General features: G+C 38.6%; 1 protein-coding gene across 1 annotated transcript; it reads right to left on the reverse strand.

Annotated features, from left to right (window-relative positions):
- Positions 1-950: 950 nt before the first annotated feature.
- dlx1a (distal-less homeobox 1a) lies at positions 951-9539 on the reverse strand. The gene is made up of 3 exons (XM_079881444.1): positions 6188-9539; positions 5739-5938; positions 951-5413 (listed from the first exon to the last, which is right to left on the reverse strand). The coding sequence occupies exons 1-3, from the start codon at positions 6498-6500 to the stop codon at positions 5168-5170; spliced, it is 759 nt and encodes a 252-aa protein (XP_079737570.1). The 5' UTR covers positions 6501-9539; the 3' UTR covers positions 951-5167.
- Positions 9540-23514: the final 13975 nt, after the last annotated feature.

Consider the following 23514-nt stretch of genomic DNA (forward strand, 5'->3'; position numbering starts at 1 on the left):
CCACAAGATCCGTTCAGCAGAATAAACACGACAGGACACGGGAATATGCCATGTTTAACTAAGAGCGGTAAAGGCCTAAGACGCGTCTCAGTGTTAAGGCAGAACAGTTTACGCGCGCCGTCCCTTGAGACACGCTTAACCCGATCAAGAACAATGAAATAGGACATCAATTCATGCGAACTCTTATTCCAAGAAGCCAGACTCTTAAGCACATGCATCAACGGTGTTTTCACCTCTTTCTGTCAGCCTGTATTTTTGCTGTCTCGGTATATCTGGCAAAAATAGCCAGAGTCCGTGTTAACATTGATTAGGTCTCTCGGAATGGACAAGTGTCACACCTTGCAAATGCAAACGAACGCAAACTTGTATTGGATCTGTCTGCAACACATGCTCTGTCTGCATGCCTTTCTCTCTGAAAGATTAGCAATGATGTGGGTTTAGACACTTCCGGAATCCTGTAGACAACTTGAAAAATGCCATACCCCATCCCTAATTTATACTCTGATCTGTAATTTTATCCACAATTGCTCCAGTTGAGCATTCTGGCTCCCAGATCTGAAAGCCTGCAATTACTATATAATTCTTCGCAATTTTAGATGTCCTAATATGGACTGTAATTTTTGCGCAAGACAATTTCCAGCTATTTCAAGCATCAACATTGTCAAAGTTGTATGTACATAATAAATGGTAATATCAATGCATAGTTTTTAGCATAACATCTTGACTCGCGCGATAATTATATCCGTTTGGAGCCTACGCAAAATTAGCCTGAATTGCATGGTAACTGCTGCTTTAAATTTTTAAAAATTACTCATAATTTTCCCAAAGATTACCAAGATCTCGAGTGCACAATGTCATCAGCGTAATGAGGAGTAAACATTTATGCTAATAATCAGCAATTTTTTCCATCAGCTATAAAGAGGGAAAATAAAGCAGGATTTTTCATTCCTGCTCGGAGAGCGTCTGTCAGCTCAGAGCCCCGCTAGAGGAGCAGATTCTGGGACCCAAAGAGCCGGAACCCGCGCCATGACTTCTGGATGCTCTTTTCACATTCTTCCCTGTCTCTCAAGAGCGAGATTAGACATCTTATAGACGATGTTCTCCTTTAATATGCGTTAAGGTAAGAAGGATGCGCATGCATTTTATATATAGGCTACATTTAATTTGCTTATTTTGGGGGAATTTGCATGCATTATTATGTGAGGTATTATGATAAGAGAAACAAAGTGGTCTGAAATGAAGATTTGTCGTACTTTTGCATGCATTTAAGACATTTAGGAATTCCGCCGTATTTCTATAAACAGTAACATTAATATAAAACGATGTCCCTATGAGCGAATTGGTTGATTTGAACGAATGTGTTGCTGGCTGAAAGATCTTTTTCGGGTGTCTAGAGAAAACAATATAAAGCTACACCATTTGCTGCTTTGAATCAGGCTAACGTTAATAAAGTCTGTCTGAAATTGCGAGATGGTTTGTCGATAGAATCCAGTCGAAAATAAAGCAGCCCTTGTTCTATAATTTCACCTCTCCCTTCATCACTCCGACATTGTGCTTTTGCTCATTTTGATCCCTCTTCCCATTGACAAATCTCTCGGTATACACCTGCAAGCAATTTGCCAGCCTTACTTATAACTACCGCTGCGCACCTATTTCACTCTCTCGTTTTTTTTTCCTTTTCTTTTTTTCTCCCCCCATCGCACAGCAAATTTTCTTTCAGTACGCTATCTCTTTTGTTAACAAAAGATTCCACGTGCGAAAAAAAATTGCTCATAATTATCCCGTAGATGGGAAGCTGCATTAGAATAAGTAAGGAGGGAATGACTGTAATTATGTCTGGTTTGATGGGCCCGGCGCGTAATCAAGAGGAGAATAGAGTGAAATAACGCTGACCCTCTCTGCTCCACAGCTGCATGTCGGAGAAAGAGACAGAACAGCACGGCTTCTTCTTTTATTCCTTCACAACAGTTCTGTTTTTGGATATGTTTAGAAAAAAAATATATAAGACATATTTTAAATTTGTATTACGACCATAGTTGGCTAACGATGCTTTTAGGAAACGCACCCCAGACTTCATTAATAATGGTCGGGCATAATATACAAGTTTTTTGTTTTTTTTTGGTGCAATGATTCATATCAGTGTTAGCCAATCATTAACACATCTTCATCTAGAAGGTTAGACAGGTTATTTATCTGTATTATGAAAATTTAGCGAGGTAGGAAATCCCCGAACGCACTGGGCAGAAAAAAAGGTTACACTTTAACGTTGCACTGCATTACACATTTAAGTACGGAGTAATATTAATTAACTACATGTACTTACTATAGGGTTAAGAATCGGGTTTGATTTTTGGTTAGTTGCATGTAAATATGCAGAATTTATAGTTATTACTAACTACAATGACACTGTAAAATAAAGTGTTACCGAAAAAAAAAATAGATGAGATTTAGTTTGGAAACCAGAAAAATAGACACTCTATCAAAAACATAATACTAATTAATAAACATTATGAACCATGATTCCACTGCAGAGACTGTAAATAATAATGGTAACGCTTTATTTTAAGGCGACATAGTTACATGTTACATGTACTTTCTATAGTAATAACAGTAAAATATGCCTAATTACAAATAAGTAACTTAAATAAATGTAATTAATATTACTCAGTAGGCTACTTATTTGACTAAGTACAATGTAACGTCACGTTAAAATAAAGGGTTACACTTTTTTTAAAGTGTCATTGTTACAATGTAATTATACATTTATGTACTGCGTAACATTAATTAACTACATGCACTTACTATAGGGTTAGGGTTGGATTAGGATTTGGTTGAGGGTTAGTTGCATGTAATTATGCATAATTAACTTTTTATTACTATGGTAAGTACATGTAACATACGTAACAAGGCCACAGTAAAATAAAGTGTTACCAAATAAAGTGTCACCAGAATTATAGCTACTATATTGCATTTAAGATAACAACAACAAATGAATATAACAACAACAATAATAATAATAATAAACGTAGGCCTATGTAATGTATTTCTTTTATTTGCAGTGTTATCAAATTGAATAAGTCTTAAAACTATTAATGGAGTCAAAGAGACGCGAGCTTGTGATCAGAGCGCGCGGGCCATTTCCTGCTTTGACCAGGCCATTTTTAAAGACCACACATGAAGAGTGTCAAAATTTGTCACAATAATTGCTGCACCCCCCGAACTGAAACCCCAACTCTCAATACTCAGGCACCAGAGGCAAGGTTTCATTAATTCCTAATATGTCTCATATTTTTTCTTTCTATTAATTATAATGTGTTTGAATCTCATTTAGTTAAAATCGTAAACTATCATTCTTCATTTAATCAATAATAATAAACTAAACAATCAAATTACAGTGTCAATGGTTAGAATCGAAAGAATTTATCCAAGAAAGAGCAAAAGATCTTATTGGAAATATCCTTTGTTTTGTTGCTTGCCGGCATCTATCTGCATCAGAATTTTCTTAAAATGCGCAGTTAAACCATCAGCCCCAAACAAAAGAGATGCTGAATCTGCATTCCCCCTCCTCCAGAGCCAGGCTTTCTTCATCTGGCCCTCTATGAGCGGCACCTGCCCGATTATTCACTTAACACACGGCCATCAAAGCAGCCACACAAGAGCAGAACAGAGCTTATAGCGGATAAACGAAAGTGAAAAGAAACAAGTGCCCTTATTGTCGGAGGAATTACTGTGTTACAGAAACCACCACAAGATTAATCGCTGGTTCAGATTGCAATGAAAAGCTACAGGTGTTTTGGAAAAGACACAAAACGACCACATTCTGCAAGATTTTTTTTTTTTTTTTTTTAAAGATTTTTGTACAGGTTTACGCTAATATCTGTACGGTCTGAATGCTATTAATTAAAAAAAATATTTTTATTGCGTTGTCTGTTGGCAATAAATCCTTTTGGATATTGAAAATAGGTTGGCTAAATATTGAAATATTTTCTTGGCCTCTTTCAGTGCAAAATAAGTTTGGTTTTTCATATTAATTTGTGGTATTCAGTTGCGTCATCAGTTGCCTGAGTTTCATTCATTTTTGACAAATCAATAAACGTTGCGATGACATTTTGTGGCTTCTTTCAGATTTTTACTGTTCGAGTTTACACATTATACAAGACTCCATGAAACAAAACAATAAATTAATATGACCGGTAAGCTATAAAACTATTCTTTTTTTCTCAATGTGAAACGGAAAAACACATGAATTTTAATAAACACAATTATGTTTAGATCCTTTTGCACAAATTATTCAGCACACAACGAAAACGACTATTTCTGTACATTAGAGCTGTCAACACTTCCCATCTGACTGCGATGATAGACGCGTTTATCTGATCAAAAAACAAAACAAAAAAAAAAAAACACTCGGCTTTACAAATTGGGTTCAAATCCGAGGGAAGTGTCTCTGTTTTATAGTGCAGCCTCACATCATAATTTAAAGAACATTTGTTTTAAATAAAACATACAAACAGATTAAAAAAAACAAACCCAGATTCTAAATAAGTTATATTTAAATAAACACAAAACGCCATACATACAAAATAACTTTGTTTAAAGATTTCTTTGTTCCCTTTAAAATGGGGAAAATCATACTTGCTCACGGTGTGATTTATCCCAGTTTTTACACATTCACCGCGCCATGGCGAAGCCCGAAGCGACTGAATCTCGCGTGAGATTTAGGAAAATGTGATGCTCATGGTGACCTCACAGCCCGTGTTGTGGATAATTCCAATTTGTCTTATGGAAAATTACAAATTTTGAAGAAAACGAAAGACATTTCTGACTAGGGTACAGTTTCATGATTTTTTTTTTTTTTTCTTTTCTTTTTTTTTTTTACACAACAAAAAGTCACTGAAAGTGGGAGAGTAGCAGCTTTGATTTGACCCACTTTCCAGGCATTCCCTTCAATTGAAAAAGAGACTTGTTTCCTCTCCGGTGCAGACGGCTCTCGTTCAGTCCACGCCGGCCAGTGTGTGTCAGCGGTGTGAGAGTGTCTCCGGATCACATCTGGTCTGGGCTGCGGAGTGCCAGTGTGTGTAAGGCCGCAGAGTGACTGGCCTGTGTCGGGTCCCCTGAACTGGGCCATTGGCGGATAGAGGGGCGGGGTTGTTTTAGCAGTCCTGGTTCACATGAGTTGCGGCTGCTGCATAGTGTCCTGGTGTGCTGTGGGATACCATGAGGTGTAACTGGGAATATAAGAGGTCGGCGTGGATGTTTTGACGGTGGCGGTTGAGTTCCAGACAGGCGCTATGGATGGAGATCCGGTGGACAGTCCGCGCCCGTTAGCCAACGCGTTCGTGTCTATTGTTCCTCCGCCCTGCTTCATCAGTTTCTTAAACTTGGAGCGTTTATTCTGAAACCAGATCTTCACCTAGAAAAAAAAAAAAAGAAAAAAAAAAGAAAGAAAGGCAAATCAAACAGAGCGAGCGACAACACCTGTTTCTGTTATCGAATCGCGCGTAATCGAATCGAGTTCGAAAAGAACGCGATTATTAACTTCTACGTTCTAAAACATGTCCCTCAAACAGACGCGTGATATAAAGTCGATTTAAAAAAAACATGCGAAGATCAAATGAATTTATTAAAAAATAACCTTTTTTTTTTTTAATTGTTGTGTAGGATACATGTGACATGTTTCGCTTTCGTTGCCATAAAGTCTCTAAATTCTTTGATTGAAAGCGCGTAAAAGCACATGCCTGTGTTTGCGTGAGCCCCAGTGACGCGGCGAGCTCGGCTCTCTCCGGCAGAGCCAGATACTGGGTTTGCTGGAACCTCCTGTTCAGAGCCTGCAGCTGGAGACTGGAGTAGATGGTTCGGGGTTTGCGGATCTTTTTGCCTTTCCCGTTGAAACGCACCTCTCCTCCTTCCACCACGGTGTTTTTCTCTGACTCTGGTGCTGGGGAGGGAGAAAGAAAGAAAAGAAAGCGTCTCACAAACTGTGCGGCTCACATCACTGTGCACAAGTTTTACAGGCGGCACTTTAGGTATAATTAGCCTTAATTGCATACATTGTTTATAGCATTACGCAATAAATAATTACCAAGCCTAATAACAGCACATCTGGGCTACTCCAGTCCAACATTCTTGCAGTGCGCAGACAAATGCAACGACCAGCGAAGACCAAAATACGCGCAGCGTTTCTTACCTGGGTCCTCCAGTCTCGTCTGCGCCAAAGCCGAGTTGTTTGGGTAAGTCTGCACGGTGCTGAGGTACGGGCTGGAGGAATGGCTACCGACCGAGTTGACGTATGGATAAGGCAGGGATCTGGGGAAGGACGGAGCCGGGCTGTATGCGCTGTCGTGCTGCGGGTGTCCGGACGAGTGTAAACAGTGCATTGAATAATGTCCGTGGGTCATGGATGAAGGCGACATTTGCTGACTTGGTGGCCCAAATTCCATGAACACGCTCTTTCCTGAGACTGGGCTGTTTAGACTCTCTGGTATTGTAGACATGGTCATGTCTCTCGCTCTCTCTCTCTCTCTCTCTGCTTTTTTGTTTTCTTCTATGATGTGAGTGAAGGATGGATCCCAATTTAAGCTCAACGGATTTTTTCACTTTCCATTCATAAGAAAATGTAGTTTGTCTCTGTGAAAAGTCTAGGTACGATGCTGTGGATCCACACAAACTCGCTCAAAGGTTTGAATCAGGGAATCATGAATATTTATCCAAGGTGCTCTCTGATTGGTCCACTCCCTCCAAGAGCGATGCGGATTGGTAATCTGAGGGTCGGGTCCGACGGACCTGATAAACTCAAGAAATAAGACCAACCTGTGACTCTATTGTGTAATGCTAATGTAGAAATTTAGGGAATGGACCAAGACACATAGGCCGTATGTGGAAGGCTCAAACCACCAAAATTTAACACATGCAATGTAAAATATCATCATTTTGATATTTGGTCTTGATAACAGTTTTAGGCCTATTAGTTAACAAACAAAATAACACTACACCTTAAAACCAACCATTAACATATCTGAACAAACGTTTTCGTGTCAATAATGGAATTATTATTAGCCTATATTATTATCATCATCATCATAAATGCATTGACTTCATATAAACAAGTGTAAACAACAAACAAAGTGATATGACATAAAAAAAAAAAATAATAAAACAAATTTAACATGGCCCTAAATTTTATGCTGGTTACGGCATCGTGAACAAACAACAAAAAATGTAACACCTAACAAATATGATTAAGTACAGGTATAAATGTGTGTCTCCAAGCAAAGATGAATTACTTTGATGATTCATTTGGTTAAAATGCTATAGTCTCGAGTGCTTGAAGACACAGTTGAAACCAGCTAAATTAGCATAACACTGTTGTTTAATTTTCATACGCATAATTAGCTGTGTATTTAACACTTGCGGATTCGCATCACTCGCATGCGCGCGTGGGTTGAATTATTGCGCGCGAGGATCAGAGAAGCAGGTCGATGTTGATAACAGCTCCTGTTATTTGGTGAATTCCTTTCACATCTAAATTAGGTTGATATTGCAGTGCGTTGGTTTATATAGCATGGTTATTGTAATAATAATAATAATAAAAATAAAATAAAAAAAAACAGTTGAGAGATTTTTGTTTTGTTTCTGCGATTAATTAATCCACGTGACAGACCAACGCTTAAAACAGTAAATAAATATTCAATGCATGAAAACAAAGCAACAAATAACACATCTACACCAAGAAAATATATGGCCCCACAGCCTACTATTTAAAGTTAACACTATTCTATGACGACAGCTACAAAATCACAACAACACACAGTGACTGTTTAGATTAAGATTCGAATAAACTCAAAATTATATGAACTGCTATAAACCCATCAAAATGGCTATTTCTAAATACAAAAATAGAATTTATTCATTTCTTACGGTTGTAAGTATCAACTCTTTACCTGGGACTAAAGAAGCAAAAATTAAAAAACACTAACCACTAAAAATCGAATAATCATATCGATGTTAATTATTTTTGATAATGACTAGGAAATCGTTGCGACAGTTATGCAGACCATCGCTTGCCATGAAACTGAACATGGGCCATACTCTCTGCTCTTAGATTTCATTATTAGAAAAATAATATACATTTATCTGTCAAACCTTTTCAAAGAACACGCAGCATTCTGAAGACTCACTCGAGGTACGGTTTGGATGTGACGTTAAAAAATTGGTGGATGCATGTAGAGAATGGAGTGACACGAACTGATTGAAACATTTTCCCACATGTGAAGCTATTTTCAGACACATTTTCTTCACGAGATCTTCATAAGCAAAAGGACACCCTTCAATAAAACTATTTAGATATTGGATAATATGGCAAGCTGAAAATATACCCGTCTTCAAGACAATGAATAAAATGGGTAACACTTTATTTTACTGTGTCATTGTTACTATAGTAATAATTATAAATTGTGCATAAAATGCAACCCTAAATCAAACCAAACAAAACCAAACCCTAACCCTATAGTACCTGATATTACTTAGCCTATAACAGTGTAATAAAGACACTTTAAATGCAACTAACTATAAAATGCAAATAGAAAAGTGGAGAGAAAAAGAAATGGCTCATTTCCCATGAAGCAGAAGAGAACGAGACGTGCTCGTACCGTTTGTGTGCGACTCCCCGTTGAACACGGATCACACCTCCACATCCTCCTTTCATTTCTATCCCTCTTTCTCAGTCTCTGCGGTTGTCTTTCCCCCAGTCTTCATAAAAATGGTCATAATCTCCACACGTATTCACTTACATTCCGTCATGATTAAATACATTAAAAACAGAAAAGCCTCGAGCAAAAGTCCAGAACATTGGACAAAAATGTCACTGGCACCAACGCGATGCCCAGATGATATGGACTGACGAGCACACTTTAACAATACCGGTTAGATATCCACCGTCCTCAAAACGGTCCAATTTAAAGCAATTTGTATTTCAAATGACATTTGCAATCTACCACGGGGATTCTTCAACAATAGCGAAAATAATGACGGTATTACAACCGATAATTATCATCATTCAGATCACGCCGGACAAGTTACACGTGTTTATTGTCTTCGATTAATCTGAATTTATGAGAGAGAGAAAAAAAAAAGAAAGAAAACGTAATGGCATAAAGACAGCAAATTTCACGTAGAACAAACAAGACTCGCTTCAAAATTGATAATTACATAAATTCCCAAATCGTGCAGAATTACTTAATTAGAACACCGATTTGTTCTTGTATTTGCAATGATTTATAATTATGCAATGTCACTTGCTGTTGTTTTTGTTGTTATTGTTATTTTATTGAGCATGATCTTTAACATTTTTAGGATGAGCAACAATAACACAATTCATGAGCACTTGAGTGTCTCCAGATCTAAAGTAGAGACAGAATGAATCGTCGTGGGAAATAAGCAAAATGGTATATTAATAAAACTATAGAAAGAATGCCCTCTTATTAAAGTTCACTTAAGAAAACATTATACCAAAAGGATTATTTTACACTGAATTGCCTTTAGAATATAAAATAAAAAAATAAATATAAAGTAAAAAAAAAAAAAAATCTATGTATTACCAAAAGGTTCTGCTATTCTAAATACTATTTAGGACCATTTTCAAGAGTGAGTTTAGTTAAATGAAAATGGCAAAACGTTGGTCTCTTATTTATAATACATTATTGACATCACATAACAGTATCTTCCTATCCATGTGGTCAGTGCCATAATAATTACACAGCACATTCCAGCTGCCCACCATGTGAGGATGAAACTACAGCAGTTTTCTGTTTAGAGCGACTCAAATAAAGCAGCGTGTGAGATGCCGAGTTATAGAGCACTTTCCAGAGAAGAGGATCATCAAGAATGAGAGTCAAACACCTGCTATGCTGCCCTGATTTAGTGCACCAGGCCAGTTCAGGCCCACTCAGTGTGTGTGTGTGTGTGTGTGTGTGTGTGTGTGTGTGTGTGTGTGTGTTTCAGATACAGACATGAGCTGACAAACTGCTTCAAAAAGAGACACTTGTGTATATGGCCTCATCCGTCCATTCAGGAGATCTGATTCTGAACTGTAAAGGGACTTGCAAGTGTGCGTCCGGAGTCAATTTAAAGCAAAGTCCCTGATTGGTTTCTGTTTTTAGTGGCACGGGATTCTTTTTTAATTGTTTCAATATGAAGCTTTCTGGTTAGTGTGACCCATTAGATGTCCTGTTGATAAAGCGTTCCTGAGAACCAAACCCCAAATCCGGACAGATGTCTAATTATTTTAAAAATGGTTAACAGATTGTAAGACATCATCACAATGAAACCAGGAATTAATAACAATGAGATTCCTGGGTCTAGTGTAATATGAAAGTTGAAAATTGATATTACTGAATATGTAACTGCACATTAATATGCATTTTAGTGTGAGAAGAGCACAGTGCTTTTTGTGCTAGTGTCTGTTAATAATTGTTCTGGTTTCCAGTGTTTTTAAACAGGGTCAATTACATTTTCAGTCAATTCAGATCCGCATAGTTAAGTTGAATCAAAATGCGAATTACATTCAAAACTTGACACAACGTATAGACATAAATAAGTTGTAGTGCACCACATAAGCTGTAATTCAGCCTAGACTTCATGTGTTTGCCTCATGTGAAAGTGCTTCCTACTGACAGACCCTACATTATGATGGAGGGGTATTTCAAATGAAAGAGACAGAGCACTTATGAAATGGAATATGATCCCATTATCATATTAGTAAAACACACACATATTCACACTGAAAACTGCAGTGTAAAAAAGCCCTAGACTCAATTTAGTTTTCCTCCATCACATATTTGGACTGAACGAATCAGGTTTAAGTGGAGCGGTTTAAAGCGTTATTAAGACGGCATTAACAATGACATCTCAACCTGATGCATCTGTGTTTGAGGATGAACATCGGTCCGGTTTTCATCCAGGGACTTACAATTACACCTTATTTACAAAGCGACACACACCCGCTAATAGGAATTCACCGCTGTTCTTTCCCACCAGCAGCAAAGACACACAGCGGCAAATTCGATCACACGTAATGATCCAATTTCAGAGTATCTGATCAATCCTGATGATAAAACGGCTGTGGGTTTTTCTGGGTTTCTCCTGGAGGGTTTTAAGCAGCCAGCACCTTCAATTTGCTGCTCCACTGAATTCCAATGGACAAAGAGACACTGTGAGAGTATTTGTTGAGACTGAGAGCAACATGCGAGAGAGAGGACACTCTGAGGTGTAACCACAGATTACTGTGTCAATCAGTATGGAACGGTTAAGTGTGATGTTAAAATAATGCAGCTGGTGGGTTTGTAATGTTTTGTTTCCATTAGAATGTCAAAGACTGAAGACAAGAAACTTTTTGAGAGAATTAGACACAGTTTAATCACTCACACTCTTAAAAATAAAGGTTCCAAGGGGGAAGTGAAGAACATTTAGAAATTCTAAAGAACCTTTTCCACTATAAAGAACCTTCTTTCCAATGGAAAGGTTCCATTGATGTTAAAGGTTCTTTATGGAACCATCGATGCCAATAAACCTTTCTTCTTAAGAGTGCATGTCCCATTTTTTTTTCTTGAATTGTGATTCAATCAAATAAATAATACATGCACAATTCTTATATTTGTAGAATTTTACAGGGCTTTAGATAGACATTCAAGCGCTTTCTGTTTCATCCAAATGTTTACATTTTTGTAATGCATAATCGTTGGTGTTTTTGTGCTCGTAACAGTCAATGAACCCTCTTTGGAGATCAATTCAGAACAGAATCAGTTTTTAAAACTTCGTTTAAATATTTAGTTCAGTCATGAAACTCTAGAGGGCGCAAGCTGATCAGTTCTTTACATTCAATGTGCAAGCAATCACATGGCCAACGCTATCTCATGACCAATTCGTATGAATTCGTACAATTGAGTACGAGGTGGCTAATTCTTACGAATTCGTACGAATTGGTCATGAGATAGCGAATTCGTACAATTTGTCTAAACCCCAGTGATGGGTAGGTTTAGGAGCGGGGTCAGGATGAGGTAATTTGTACGAATTCAAACGAATTGTGCAAAAAACGTACAAATTCGTACGAGTGAGGTCGTATGAATTCGTACAAATTAGCCACCTCGTAAAATACGTACGAATTGCCGTGAGATCAGGTTGACATGGCTCAAGCTATGTCAATGAGCCAATGAGATTGTTTGACAGTCCTGCAGTTCCTCTGAACCCCTCCACCTCCCCCAGCTCCACCTGCCTAGATCTGTTATGGGATTTATGTATCTCTATTGTGAATTTAGTAGCAGGAGAGAGAGTCCATACTTGCTATAGATTATCGATTGTTCATGCATACCATCATGGTTTCATATTATTTTCCGTCCTTTAATTTGCTGATTTTTTATTTATTTTTTTCAGCTTCAGCTGATAGGTCTCTTCGCCTCTTGCTCTGCTTTGGGAAAACATGCAAACAAAAATGTCTGCAGAGCTGGCCAGTGGTTCACACCTGTAGATGAAACACATATGTTCTCTCCAGCCATAAGCTCTTTCTGCTGTTTCGGATTTCCTGCAATGTATTATTTTATTGACAGTGCAGAATTATAACACTGGATTATAATTATCAGAACAAATAATACTATGCGAAATTCTATCATGTCATGTTTACTGAAAAATAAATAAATTGCAGTGTTAAATCTGCCCACTAGTCTGGATTTCTGAGCATGCTTCATTTAACGAGAGATCAGATCAGATCAGCCTCCATTCATTCCCTAAAATATGAAATCTAGCCGCAAATGACAGGTGTGCGTGTCACCCGATTGCCAAAACACACGGTTGTGATTCAGCAGCGGTTTTGTGGGCGATTGGATGGAATCTTCTGCTACCTGCTAATCTACACCCATCACTCACCTGGGCCGCAGGTGAGGCCGAGCGGAGACCGTACACACACAGCTGCTCTGAGCACGCGAGAGAGACCAGCCAGCAACCTCCATCATTACTCCAGCAGCAGGGGTCAGAACAGTCTGCCCAGCATCCCCCCACATGCCCCAAAATTGCCCTCCAAAAATGACCAATTACCTGAGTTAGGTGCTACTGGGAGAAATAGAAAAATCCGCCCCAATAGATGGTTACTTAATGCATCAAGAGCAGAAATGGCCGTGGAATTGTCACTTGTGTTATGTGGTATGCTTTGCTTGTTGTGTCTCTCCAAGCCCGAGACAGGCAGTCATCAAATCTTCAAGCTAAGCAGCAAATTAAAATCAATAAAAGTCACAGCCTGGCAAAACAGGGCCCTTCGGAGCAGCCGAGGCCTGCGGATGATTTTAAACAGCTGGATCTGCACAGGCCCGTCTCTATGGCACGGCTTTATTTAGGTCGCTCTCTTATGCGCATTGAAACAAGGTTTGATTACACCGTGGCAAACGCACTTCCCCATTGTCCAATTAATGTCCCCATAAAGAGGGGAAACATGCAAATTCTCTAATGAAATAATGAGGCACGGCGGAGGGGGCAGCGGACGGCTGGAGAGCCACGTTCTCCTTCTCTTTGGGGTTTTGTTCGGAGTTAAGTCCCAAACAAAGACAGGGGAGAGGTCAGTACTCCAGCACACCTGAACACGTTTCCCTCTCCCCTTGATCTACTGAGGCAGCCCGCCATTAGTCTTAATAATGGAAAATTGTCATGTTGATACAAGTCTCTCTCTCTTTGTGAATAAGTTGTAGGTAGAAGCTCCATTTATTTCAAAGTTCTTTGTGCCGAAAGGCCAGGAACAGACGCTTTTGTGGTGGGGAAGAGAAAAAGGTGCTGGATGCTCTTTCCATAGTCAAGATAATTATCCCCACTGTGACCTTAATGATCCACCCTTCTCCCCCAGCGACTTCTCCGCCCGACCCCTCCTCCGTGCCCTGTGTCAGGGAATATGAAAACCCCTATAATGAAACCATTTTGGCTGATGGAAAAAGGGCTCCTCGAGCTGCACTTGCCACAAAGACGGCTCAATTATGTGAGTAATTGTGATAATTTTCCATCCATTCATGGCTCTTTCTGAAAGGGAAGGAAAGAGAGGAGAAAACAGAGAGAGACACTGAAAGGGAAATTACACAGACAATGTCGAGTGTGAAAATTGTTACACAAAAAAATGACTGTAAGAAAAGTGCAAGTCTATAAATAAATATGTTAATGCGGGGAGGCCGTACACACGCGCGCACGGCCTCACGTCACAAACAAAAGGCGCGCGCTCGGATAAGATGACCGCTATAGGGGAATAATGCCGAGATGAAAGTACATGTGCAGCTGTCTGAAAATTAAAGCTCTTTCGACTTCCTATTGACAAAGCTGAGCCCCTAAAAAAGCTCCCCAGTGGTTAGAGATCATTTTGAGCCCTGTGACAGGAAAAAGGATAATTACCTCTCTGAGAGAGGCAGGCGGACTGACGCGCCCTTCAGACGCGCCGCTGAATGCGCGAGCTTGATAGAAGGCAGGGGAAATAATTTTGTGCTTTGCTTTTTCTTTTATTCCACGGAACACGTTTGTTGGGTGGAAGACAAGGCGGCGAGCGGCGCTGAGTGCATTAAACCCTGGGTGTTCGCAAATATAAGGTTCCTCTGTCCATCATCTCGTACCTATAAGAGAAGAACTCTGAAATGCATTAAAACGTCTCCGCCATTCTGCCGGCAGACAGCAGAGGCACTGAGATACTGCATTAGGCTTCGGTTTCCCAGCGGGAGTCAGATTAAACATTTCCTCACAATGCTAAAGGATATTCAGGACTCTTCTCGGAGAAAAGAGCTCAGCCTGTAATTTCTCTCTATGAAGAAAAATCATTCTGCGTCATTTCACAAATGATACATGTAAATGCCGAGTTATTCATATTCATAACCTGCGATTCCAGTTTAATAGTTCTGCAATGAAGTTGGCTTTTTATGGGGGGCAAAGTGGAAAGGGAGATGGTGAAAGTATTCAAATATTTACTCTCGTAAAGCGGAAGTGTACACAGACTGAGACTGAGATCTGTTGAACCCTGATATTTCAACAAATAAAGCTGTTAGGGGACCGGCGAATGCGACTAGTCCTCAAGATTTCCATCCTGGATACTTTCCAAGCGAATCACACAATGGCATCCTCAGGTTTCTTCTTACTTCTCCCTTCATCCCTAAACTGCTCCCACATGTACGAGGTCTGACCTCCATGTGAGGGTCCACACATCTGGAGAAACCGAGGCCACTGGGAGCTCAACCACTCAGTCCATGGATTTCTGATTCCCATCGTTTCATCATTCGTTGACACGCTTTAACTCTTTCTTGCACCCATTCGTCCAGTTCTCTCATGGACACACGTGTCCATCTCTCACCAGTTGTCATGTCACCCTTGTAATTGCCAGAATGGTTCCTGAGAACCAGAGCTTGTTTTCTGAAACATTTAACACACAAACAGGCAGATACCCCTGTCCTCCAGTCGCTAACACCAACGTAAATGACAAAAACAACAATTATCATCATTTAAACTGAAGTAATAACTTCATTTGCATCGCATCCGTCAGCTTAATAAAGAGCTCAATAAGCATAACAAAAGAAGAGACAGCAGCACAAAACACCTGCAAACGTTAAACATATGAATAAATAAACAGAGGAATAATCAAACGGTTGAGCTACTGGCGTTTCAAAAGAGTTTCTTAGATAAAAACACAGTAACCTATATTTCTGTATGTACTGTTAATAATAAAAAACGTGCTGATTGTGTAGGTATTCAGTCCCTGTGCTCCAGACGCTCTGTGTTTTATGATTTCCTTACAAATGACTTGTGAATAATTACAATAAACCAGTGCAGTTCATTGGGATCAAAGAGCATTCAAGTTAGAAGTCAACTATGATGTAAATCATAAAAGGTACAAACAGATCTTACTGAATGCAGTATTATATGAGTTTTCACATTTGCTTAACATAATGGTGTTTACTGTAATGCCTCACTTTATTACATCCAATAAGACTGAGGGTTCTGCAGGGGGTTTGTGAGTTTGTGAAAATGAATTCAATCATTAAAATGTAAAATTGAAATGAATAAATAATTATAGAATAAAAAAAAACAAAATAAAACGCTACTAAATTTCATTTTTTTATCTGCATGTCATCTGCATGAACCAACATGCCAATGTGATGTAAATTGATTGAAATATTAACTTAAAATCTCAGGGGGTGCGTGCTGCAAGTAAATATTTTCATTCAAAGAGGTTCGGCTGACAAAAAAGTTTGGGAAATCCTGCCATAAAGAAGTGAATGAGAGAGGTGACCAATATTCAGAGGATCAGATCAAGTTGAAGTTGCAGTGGTCTGTAATGAAGCAAAATCTTGCTATATATAAATAAATAAATATTTTTTATTTAAATAAATATCACGTTAATGCCAATAAAAATGTAGTGCCGTGTCAAACAAAAACCATGCTAGTGGTATGGAACGTTTTGTTAGCTAATACTTTTTAGGTTTTAGACAGCAAGGTTGGTGGTTGAAATAAGCCTGCAAAATGTAAATGTTGGCGGGGAGAGAAAAAAATCAATAGGTGTGTTTTAGTTCATCTGTGTTTTGAAAAACACAGAGCTGTCAGTGTGCTGGTAAAACCCTCAGACCCCTGGAGCCCAAGTGAGGGGTTCAAGATCCAGTGGTCTGGATGCACGTGTGTGTGTGTGTGTGTGGTTATAAATGTAGAGTAAGTGTGAGGGATGAGTCGAGCTGTCTGTGTAGAGTGATGCTGACTCCACTGTAATGACAGAGAGGGTAATGACAGAGCCCCAAACAGCAGGAAGAGGAAGATCAATCTACAGCCTGAGAGAGAGAGAGAGAGAGAGATGGAAGCGAGGGGAGGGAGATTTCTATTACATTGGCTCTCTGTGTGTTAGCTTGCCCGCCTCGCTGTGGCAGTCGGCCCACGCCACACATTAAAAACACAGTGGATCAATAACTATTAACACTCCTCGGCAGAGTCACACCGCTCACATGTCCCTCTCCCTCTCTCTCTCCACTCCTGCTTCTTTCTCCATTTCTCTCGGTCCACGACACTGGCCCGGCTCGCAGGCTGATGGGAGCGCGCATGGGGTCAGTGGGAATTGAGAAACGGAGGGAAGGAAGGACAGAATAACGAGAGGGGTGAAATGAAACGAGACGGGAGTTAGTAACCAGCTGCCTGAGCAAACAACACACATTCCTCTTTCTCAGTCTGCTGGCAAAACACAACATAAAACTAGGCCCATCAAAGGATATCAAAAGTCTGCATGCATGGAGGTGGGGGTCTGAGATCACATTGAAAATCTGGGATTTTTCCGATATTGTTATTATTATTATTTTTTACTGGAGTTGTGATACTGATCATTTGTAATGAAAAATGATCTTAATTTATAAATGATAATGGTGACTAAATCTAAATGAACTGGTTTGGTTACACTTTACAATAAGGTTCATTAGTTAACAATAGTTAATGTATTACATTAACAATGAGCAATACATTTGTTATGATATTAGTTCATCTTTGGTAATGTTAGTTAATAAAAATACAGCTGTTCATTGTTTGTTCATGTTAGTTCACAGTGCATTAACTAATGTTAACAAATACAACCGTTGATTTTAGAAAACCTTTAAATTCATATTAACTAAGATTAATAAATGCTGTAGGAGTATTGTTCATTCTTAGTTCATGTTAACTAATGTTAACTAATGAACCTTACTGTAAAGTGTTAGGTTTTATCCAAGTCAAAAATGTTATTTAATATTGCTAAATATATTAACTTATACAAGCAAAAGACTTATAAATTAGGCAGAAATAGAAATAACAATTGCAGGCTCCCACTTTTGAACATCTCACTCACGAAGAGGAAAACTGCAGCTGGAGGCATACAACAACAACAACAACAACAACAACAACATTGTGAGTGATGGAAAAGGAAGGAGTTTCTGGAAAAGAGAGCGAAGGATAAACAGACTGAAAAAAAAAGTAGAAAAACATAAAATTAGCTGCAATTTGGGAACATTTCTGGTTAATTGTCCTTTGGGACATGATTTGATCTACAGATCTAAACATTTAGCTGCATAATAAAGCCTCAGTCAGCAACAGGAAAACCAAAAACTCAATTATTTCCAGCACAAGCAGCGGATTATTTCCAGTAGCAATGATATCCTATACTAAAGTGTCACCTGATCAGGAATAAAATGGTCACCTAGTGTGAGATCAGCAGGATGCCGAAAAGAAGACTTTTTAGATTTTATCCTAATGGTCACACGGAAGCAGTTTACGCCTAAATATATCACAAAGTTTATTTTCATCATTTCATTTGAAAAGGTTATTGTTGACATTTAAACATATTGTCCTACCAAAGCACAAAATTACTGAGAAGTCAACATATCAATTTTAAGTGGCTGATTCTAAAACTATTTAACAGGTTTCAGGTTTCATTCACCAGTACCAATAGGTTTTTTTTTTTTTTTTTTACTTCTAACTTATCCTATTTTAACTATCATGGCAAGTATAGAATTCACTTACGTTTAATTTGAATAGATAACCGAATCCTGGTAGTATCACTTAATGCTTTAATCACACAGTTGGAAAAAACAATAATAACTCATGTTATTTCTATATTAAAGGTACACTATGTAACTTTTGGCCCTCTAGAGGTTAAAAAACAAAACTGCAAGCATTTTGTGGAAGAACATTGTTTTGGTTCTGCTTCGGCTCTGTGTGACTGTGCGGATGAATATGATTATCCTACTGATCATAAAACATTCACTATAGGCTTAAGAAATGTAACCAGTTTATATGGAGAGGATCTTAAGCTGACTAGCTGAAGACGTTACTATAGTTTTACCCATTAAAAGACACAGTACTTCCTTGAAAATAAGGGAGAAAATAATAACAACCTTAGAATTAGGTTAAAAGGAATAAGGTAGAATAATAGAAACCTTGAAAATAATAACAACCATAATGAAATGAGCCTTACAATGTAATGCTTTACAATGAACTCTGTTAAATATGGCAATTTATCTGTTCAACAAAATACCTTACTCACCTGTTGAGTGATAAAAACACCATCTCTGTGTCGCTTTTACAACATTTCAAATCTCTCAATTCCTCCCGTCTCCGAAAAGCCAAGCCAGTGTTGATTCTTGTTTTATTACGAGCTCTGTCACGTTCTCTTTTTGCCAGCAGACTCTCCTCTTTTCAGGTTTTTTTAAGCGCGTGATTCCCCGGAGGTTGGAGATTGAACCATGTCAACCTTTCTCGCTCACGCCGCTTCAAGTCGAACACACCTACCTTTTCTCTATTTACAGATATGACGAGACATGTAAGCAATTTCCTGCCAAAACCATCCCGTCAAGTTTAAAATAGAAACGCCTATAATAGGCTTGCCATATTGAATCGGGGTAAGAAAAAAACAGATCGGTGGATGCATTGACTCATTATTTAAATTATGTTCATTTCAAACTAAAAAAGTTATCTAGTGTGCATTTAAAAAAGAAAAGAAGAGAGAAATATGTTGAGTCTATAATGTATATCCAGGATTCCCTGTATTAACTGGGAAGAGAAACAAAGTGTGACTCTATTCCAGGTGGCTTCAAAGCAACTGTCTCCACAATTGGCTCACTGTAAATCACTGTGTTTGTTAAGTAATGAGGCAGCCAATTAACTGTGACCGCAGATTAATGAAGTCGTGGCCTCTATGGACAAATTTCAGAGCAACAGTTTGTGAAAATGCATCCAGCATCCAGCTGTCAAACATCTCCAGAGTGAATCAACACAAAGGACCATGTGACTTTTGGCGCTTTGAACAACAATACCTTTAATTGTCCCAGTAATATAAAACCAAACTTTCCCATCTCAGACCAGTCATTACACCAGTCTGTGTGTAATTTGTCTCTTTCATTAGTGAGACGGGGCATCAATGAAGTTTTTCAGTGTTGTACAGTCTCTATACAAGACCTCCCTATCTCATGTCAACTGAGGTCTCGTAATGGCTCTGTATGTGTGTATCAGCCAAACACAGACGTTCAGTGTGTTCCCTAAACTGCGCTTCATCTGAGCCCAAACCTGGAGGATCGTAACAGTTTGGCCTGCTTGAGCTCTGGGCTTTGACTGCTCTGAATGGGTGGGTAATGGGATGGAGGGGAGGGGGGTCCCAGCGTGATACAGGACATGAGCTGAATACCTCAATACCTGTCAGGTGTACGGTGACATTGCAACATTGTTTGGGGAGGTTCAGATTGATTTCGGATAGCCTGGCTGGAGAAGAGGCTGATGGGAACTGCGTGATTCGCCAAATAAAGCCATTGGTTTCATCTGTTGTCATGCCAACCTAGATGGGAGAGAAAAGAGGAAAATAAAGCGAAAAGTGACACACACAACTGAAAACTGAAAGATACGGTGAAGTCACTACGAATGACTGATGATTGCTGATAGTGTTGTGTATTTGCTGTTTGTGTTGATGTAGAATTTTGCAAATCAGTTAAAACTGCGAACACAACCCAAAAATGTGTTCTGAAGGCAATTTACTTGCAGTCTTTGTTCTGAGTGCTGGGTCACAGCGGATATCCTCAATCTGCCATACTTTACTGTGACTGGCACTGGACTGCACTGGTTATATGTTCTTCTCCATCTCTGTCTTTCAAACAAAGTATTGGTAACGCTTTATTTTGATGGTTCCCTTTACACATTCTGTTTGCTATAAGTAACATTGTACATGTCAACTAACTCTCATTAGAGTATTAGTAGACTGTCTGCTTAAAGGGATAGTTCACTTTGAAATTAAATTTTGGTATGTTTTAGCTTACCTGAAGGGCATCCAAGATGTAGGTGTCTTTTTTTCCGCAGTAGTTTCAATTTTGATATTTTTAGGTCAAACCGTTCTTGTCTGACAGTCATATCATGCAGGTCTGTGGTCACTGTCTCAAAGAGCATGCACAGAGTCCAAATTAAAACAATTCCCCATCGTCCAAATTAAACAATTCCCCATTGTAAGTACACATTGATGGCCTAAGACACGAAACGAGCGGTTTGTGTGAGAAAACGAACAGTATTTATATCGTTTTTACCTCTTATAACACCACCACGTCCAAGTGATCTGAGGGCGCGGGCACTTCCTGGTGTGTGACGTGTACGCAGACTGGTGCATAGATATATACACTAGAGGTCGCCTTGGCTATGGCAGTTCATTGGAACGAATGTCTTTAATGCGACATCTAGTGTATATATATATATGCACCAGTCTGCGTACACGTCACACAGCAGGATGCGCTCGCGCCCTCAGATCACTTGGACGTGGTTGTTTTATAAGAGGTAAAAACGATATAAATACTGTTCGTTTTCTCACACAAACCGCTCGTTTCGTGTCTTAGGCCATCAATGTGTACTTACGATGGGGAATTGTTTAATTTGGACGATGGGGAATTGTTTTCATTTGGACTCTGTGCATGCTCTTTGAGACAGTGACCATAGACCTGCATGATATGACTGTCAGACAAGAACGGTTTGAAAAAAAGACCTAAAAATATCAAAATTGAAACTACTGCGGAAAAAAAGACACCTACATCTTGGATGCCCTTCAGGTAAGCTAAAACATACCAAAATTTAATTTCAAAGTGAACTATCCCTTTAATATCTGCTAACACTTTATTTTGACAGCCCTAACTTTGCAAGTACATGTCAACTTATTCTACTAACCCTAACCCTACTAATACACAACTAATACTCTAAGAGTTAGTTGACATGTAGGTGAAACATTACTTATAGTGAACAGGATGTCTAAAGGTGACCATCAAATCAAAGTGTAACCGAATTATCTAATATATAATAAATAATACATACAGCAGACTTCAATTAAACTGGTAGTTAAGAGTTTGTGTTGAACCAACTGTTTAGGGAATTTATCCCAAAATGTTTAATAGGTTCGTTATCACAGTCGTTTTTGTCTTGCACACTAGGGGACAAAATATTTCATGTGTTATTTAAGTATTATGTTTAAACTTACATCCTTAAGCTGCTTTGTTATGGGTGATATGATTGATGAAATTTTAAGTCTGTCATCTATATGCATAATTTACCTGTGACAGTGATACACATCAACAAATTATGCTTGTCACTACATCAAATTGTTACAAATCGAACAAAACCTTACAGATCACACAAATTAATAACTCCAACCTACAACTACTGTAGGCCTATATGCAACATTACCCGCATATAAGCACAGTACACTCACGTAAAGTGACACTATATAGTAAATCCAACTGTGTATCATCGCAAAATGTCAAATTTATTATTGCCCTGCTCTAATCTGATAAATATGACATACAATTTTCACTATTAGCATACATATTACTTGGATATTGGCTGTTTATTAGTACTTATAAAGCACATATTAATGCCTTATTCTGCATGACCATATTCTACATCCATTAATCCTATTCAATACCTAAACTTAACAACGACCTTACTAAAAGTCCCCCTGTGGTTAAAATCAAGCTTTTAATATTGTTTATATGTCTATGTGGTGTTTTTAATATGCTTTAAGACAAACCATGTGTAAATTCATAAGTCGACACCATGAGTATTTTCTCCCTAAAACTGCAGTGAATCAAAGACAGTCTCAAAAACACGCTTTGAAATCTCTGGTGTTTCTGACGTCACAAACTACCTTGTAAGCAATCAGGCCAACGTGTGACTTTAATAAGCAATAATTAGTAGTTTACTGAGGCAAAAGTATTGGTTAATTGTTAGTAATGAGAATTGGACCCTAATCTAAAGTGTGACCTAAGAGGCTGTAAACATTTGTATTGTGAAAAGTGCTATACAAATAAATTGAATTAGTCTTTTCTAAGATTTTCAAAATTAGGTGTGGATTAAATAATATATAAACATATAAATATATATAAATATATAATAAGTATATAAACATAAATAACTTCTTTTAACTAATCTGTAAAGATAGGCAAATCTTGGCAGAGAAGTGGCAGAATCACAAGTTGAGTGTGTGTAGAACGAGGTCCATTAAACAGCCTCCATTAAGGGCCGTGGCCGTGTGTAGGACACACACACTTCCTCGCTCTAGACGTTAGGAGTGTGCTACTGATATTGAGATGCTAATGGCTTCAGTACAATTATCTCACCATTTGAGCAAATGGACTCGGCCAAGCGTGTGTGTGATCGTCTCAGAGAATGCGCTCTCCTGTACGTGTCGGAGCGAACGGCTTCCATGAATATGGAACTACATCAGAATCTGTCTTTGTCACAGAGGGTCATTATGGAAGCAAAAGCTCCACACTTAGACTTTTTTATTGGGCAGCCAAAGAACAATATAGAGATGGGTCTGGTATTAACCGTTCATTTTTATGAATTGTGGGTATGTGTAATGTGCATGAAAGCAGCAATCAAACACTTGGTTAAGGACAGATCTGTTGATCTTTTGGATTCCGGATTAAAATTGCTCCTACTAAGGGAAGGGATCTGAACAAATCCATATAAAATAAGGAATCCCAT

Source organism: Squalius cephalus (assembly GCF_949319135.1).
Source record: "Squalius cephalus genome assembly, chromosome: 9".
Classification (NCBI taxonomy): Eukaryota; Metazoa; Chordata; class Actinopteri; order Cypriniformes; family Leuciscidae; genus Squalius; species Squalius cephalus.

Coding starts and splice junctions, on each gene's coding strand:
- dlx1a (XM_079881444.1), bottom strand. CDS start 6,500: ATGACCATGTCTACAATACCAGAGAGTCTAAACAGCCCAGTCTCAGGA. Junction 5,939..6,187: donor GACGAGACTGGAGGACCCAG/GTAAGAAACGCT, acceptor CTCCCTCCCCAG/CACCAGAGTCAGAGAAAAAC. Junction 5,414..5,738: donor TGGGGCTCACGCAAACACAG/GCATGTGCTTTT, acceptor TTTTTTTTCTAG/GTGAAGATCTGGTTTCAGAA.